The 4,421-nt window shown below is 30.5% G+C and overlaps 1 protein-coding gene across 2 annotated transcripts; it reads right to left on the bottom strand.

The window, feature by feature from the left end:
- Positions 1 to 843: 843 nt before the first annotated feature.
- On the bottom strand, positions 844 to 4,179 carry LOC114406314 (transcription factor HY5-like). Of its 2 annotated transcripts, none has more exons than XM_028368999.1 (4): positions 3,832 to 4,179; positions 2,996 to 3,185; positions 1,646 to 1,802; positions 844 to 1,128 (listed from the first exon to the last, which is right to left on the bottom strand). In XM_028368999.1, the coding sequence occupies exons 1-4, from the start codon at positions 3,983 to 3,985 to the stop codon at positions 1,057 to 1,059; spliced, it is 573 nt and encodes a 190-aa protein (XP_028224800.1). In that variant the 5' UTR covers positions 3,986 to 4,179; the 3' UTR covers positions 844 to 1,056. The 2 variants fall into 2 exon arrangements, with proteins under 2 accessions (XP_028224800.1, XP_028224799.1); XM_028368998.1 differs by having other exon boundaries at positions 2,996 to 3,188; positions 3,832 to 4,172.
- Between the last annotated feature and the right edge of the window lie 242 nt (positions 4,180 to 4,421).

Raw genomic sequence — 4,421 nt, 5'->3', positions numbered from 1 at the left:
AATCCCAAGGATCGTAGGTTGCTTGGGGACTGGAGGTAGGCACGGGTTTGTGTTGAATCAGTATAAAAATCCTTGTGTGTTTGTTTCCTTCTTCCCTACTCTTTTACTTTCCGCTGTGCATTTAATTTCCGCTTTTACTTTTTGTTAAGTTTCTCTTCTACTCCTCTTTCTCTTAACAATTTAGTAAAAGCCTTAAAAGAGTAATTTTTAATTAGTAAAGGTTTAAGAATAATTAATTCAACCCCCCTTCTTAATTATTCTGAGGCCACTCGATCCAACATGGAGATGTGCAAAACTGAGTTCTGAAGGTGATGTCCACATTTCAGGATGATTCAATGGTTAACACGTTCGGGATCGTAATTTTACTGGAACATGTTTGAGTGTATGCAAGAAAATGAAAGGGTTTTGGGAGAGGAGAAATTAATTTGGAAGGAAGAGAGAGCATAGAAATATATCATAAATGTAAAAACTCACCTAATATATCTCTATTTATAGTTGAAGTACTCTGAGTCTATTATTTATTCTATTTTTATTTATTTTATTATTTTATAAAAAAAATGCTTTATTTTACTCTTATCAAATGAATAAATAAAACATCATTTTATTTTCTAAAAACACATATTTATTTTATTTACCTTAAAACCATTATTTTGATTAATAAAATTATTTCTCTTTTATTTAATTATAAAAATATTTTTTTTTAAAACTCTATTTATTTTTAAATAAAATCTTTATTAATTTATTTTACGAAAAATAAGATGTTACACCTTTCAATAGAAAATACTCCCACACCTAAGTGTGGGTCGATCTAGACGGGAGAAACCTCATAATGAGAATGACAAATTGTAAATGGCTTTTTATATATAGTCTGACTAAAACTTTACATCACAATAAAGTTTCTTTTTAATTCAAATCTATAGTCTTGAGGGAAGTATAATAACGAGTAAAGAAATAAAGTAATAATATATTTATAAATTTATAATTTCTAGTGTCTAAAATAAATCATAAATGCATCTCTTGAATGCCTTACTTTGACGCACCCTCTAGCTTTGCTTGTTAGCTCTTACTTAACTGGTCTTGCTTTTGTTCAATGCTGTCATCATTTTTTGGCCTCGCATTCATAAGAACCTGTTGGTGAATGATGGTTAGTATACATACCACTATCTTTTTTCCCTCAATTTTACAATGTCATGAATTTTGCCCCCTCAAAGAATTTTTCTCTCACAAATTTGACTCTCACATACAAAAATTGTTAAAATTAAGATATTTTATGGCAGTTTTACTTTAAATCGCCATAATTAAGACAATTTTGTAATATTTTCATTAATTGTTGGGGTATATTTTTGCATAGGGATAAAATTCATGATATTTTCAAAATTGGAGTGGGTGAAGTTTGCGGGAAAAATTTTGGAGGACAAAATTTGTGACATTATAAAACTTTGATGATAAAATATGTAATTAAACCTAATATATGAGTTTAATAAACATGTTTTATCTGTATAAAAGTTTTTACACTGTTGATTAATTAGATATAATCTTTAAATGATAGTGATTTGTAATTAGATAATAGTATATAAAATCTTTTAAGTGTGTATATTATTTATTCTTAATAAATATACAAGACTAAAGTTCTACAATGTGTTACCTTCCGCAGCATGGTGTTCTCATTGATTAAAGTAGAGATACGCTCTTCTAAGATAGCGTTTTTATCTTGCATCTCTTTAGCTCTTGATTCCAAGTCATTCACATAAACCTTCTTTCTTTCGCGGGCTTGTTGAGCAGAGACCCTATTCCGCAACAACCTGTTTGCAATAATATCAAAATGTCATATATACACCCTTTATGGTTTATGATAATTTTATATTCATAGCAAATACTTTACACATTTAAAAAAATGGGTTTTAAAAAGTTTGTACAATTCAAACGCGTGCACACCATAAATATATGTTTATAGTATTACCTTGAACTGGTTGTCTATATTTATTATATGGTCCCGCCAATGATTTTTCAAGATATTTTGTCAAAGAATTAAAAATTAATAAAAGGTGTAACTTTTAGTATATTTAAAATTTAAAAAGTGTTACAACTACAACAACAATAACAGGAACTTTTTCCTTATTAGGTGAAATCAATTATATGGATTAGATGACATCATTGAACTCAATTAAAAACTATATTTTCAAAATTAATATTCTCTATGCATGAGATTTTTTTAATAATTTCTTTCAATGTAGTTCTTAGTATTCTTCTATCTATTTCACATATTATCTTCTTGTCTAAAAGTAAGCTACCAATCTTTTGATAGAATCAGATGATAAAAGAACAAAATTTCAATATTTAGTTTTTTTTTATATAACAACAGATTCAAAATCATGTCATTAAAAAAATGGAAATTTTTCCATTGAAATAAACACATGTTAATAAATTTATACATTAATCTAATGACACGCATAAATTTGTATACATTGAATATTTGTATTTTGAATGGCTTAGTATATTAACTCTATAGTAACAAGAATTTCTTCCTTCGATCACCCATTAGTTGAATACCTCAAAAACTTATATTGTGATTGCCAACTATTTCAGATCAAATCTACAATCAAATTCTATATCTCAATTGATTCGACACATACACTTATACATTTCTATAAAGAATTACCCGTCAAGGTCAACCTAGTGATAAGAAATTTAGATAATATGCATAAGTCATAGGTTTCAATCAGAGTCTCACCAAAAATACTAACCAAAAGAAGGTTAGACCTTTTAAGACCCAATTCTCCTCTTTGCACTTGTTTCAGCCACCAATTTATGAAAACATTTGAATAAGGTAGCAAAAATATGCAAAATATATACAAAATATGTGTATGTATATACTAAGGGATCTAGCTTAATTGGTTGAACAAGTGTGTGAGTGTCCTAAACTCCCTAATACCGTGTTTAATTCATGTAAATAAAAAAACAAAAAAAAAAAAAACTACTCTATATGTATATGTACCTCTTGAGGCGTCTATGTTCCTTATCTGCAGGATTTCTTCCCCTGCGGCGCTTTCCAGGAAAGCCAGATTGAAATTGAGGGTCTGTTACATTACGTTGATTAAGGTTACTATTTTGAAGAGTCACTGCAGAATGAACATTAATTGGTGTGGCTTCCACATCTGGAACTGTGAACATATCCTCATCACTGTCTTCTGGATTAGTAAAACAGTCCACCAATTAGTTCACCATGCTTAATGTGCATACATAAAAACATTATCTTTACTGCACAAAAACTCTTTATTGTCATGTAACATTCTTTCTTTATTTCCATTTTTTAGAAGAAAAAGAAAGTTAATATTTAAAATTAACTCTCTTGAAGAAAATGAAAGAAAGGAAAAGAACTAGCATTATATGTGATGCATTTGAAGAAGGATAAAATTTAGATACAGTTCTTTAAGGACACGTGATTTCTCTTCCAAAATCTATTTAGTTTTAAAAATTGTTTACAAAACAAGTGTTTTAAAAACCAAAAACAGCTGATAGATATTTTTTCTTCCTCTTCTGTTATCTTGATCAAGTGCCCAAAGGACAAACTTTTAGAAAGCAGAATGTGTTCAGAGAGAAATACTTTCAAATGTAGGTACAAATAAATTTTAGAAAACAGAAGACTAATGAAAATCCAGCAGGTCACCGAGATGTCGACCTTAATCGAGCAGGTCACCGAGATGAAAATCCAGTTTTAATTGAATAACAACAAAATTACCTAATAAAACTGCCCTTTAATTTAGTCCTTTTAAGAACTGATTAGTGTTATGTTGTGTTCCATAACACACAAAAAAAGAATGTGCAACCTACCAATTTTGCTATTCTTGTTGTGTAGAGATAAAGGAGGAAAAGTGTTTAGCCTATTATTCCATGAAGAAGAGGTTGAGGCTTCAGCAGCAGCAGGTGCTACTCCTTCTTTCAGCTGAGAAGGGGCTTTACCCTCACTGGGTCTTGGAAGAGACATCTCTCTCTCTCTCTCTCTCTTTGCTCTGAAGGGTAGCTACAACAACAAAGGGATTTTGGAAAAAGGAAAAAAGTGTATGTGTAGTACTAGTACGTGTGTGCAAGATGGGGGCCATGAAGTCTTTTAAGTCTTGGATGGAACCATCTCATCCCAAAACCATTGACGATGAAGCATGGGAATGGGGCCAAAAAGTTTGGTTCATAAGTGAACACGTTGATGTACACAGAACCGCCCCTTTCCTAACACCATTTGTAATGGCAGTTACACAAATGACAAATACTCTGCTTCTAAATTCTAATTTCGGTGGTCCACTATTTCCACCTATTTTTGCTGATGACAGCATTCTAAGGTGCCGTTAGCAAATATAATAAAATTGGTATGGAACCTCAAATATCCTCCGTACCACAGGAAACAATTATGTTGTTCGAGTTAGGTA

The sequence above is a fragment of the Glycine soja genome, chromosome 3 (genome assembly GCF_004193775.1).
Source record: "Glycine soja cultivar W05 chromosome 3, ASM419377v2, whole genome shotgun sequence".
Classification (NCBI taxonomy): domain Eukaryota; kingdom Viridiplantae; phylum Streptophyta; class Magnoliopsida; order Fabales; family Fabaceae; genus Glycine; species Glycine soja.
Note: the sequence above shows the minus strand (reverse complement) of the source record. Positions and strands in the feature narration are given on the sequence as shown.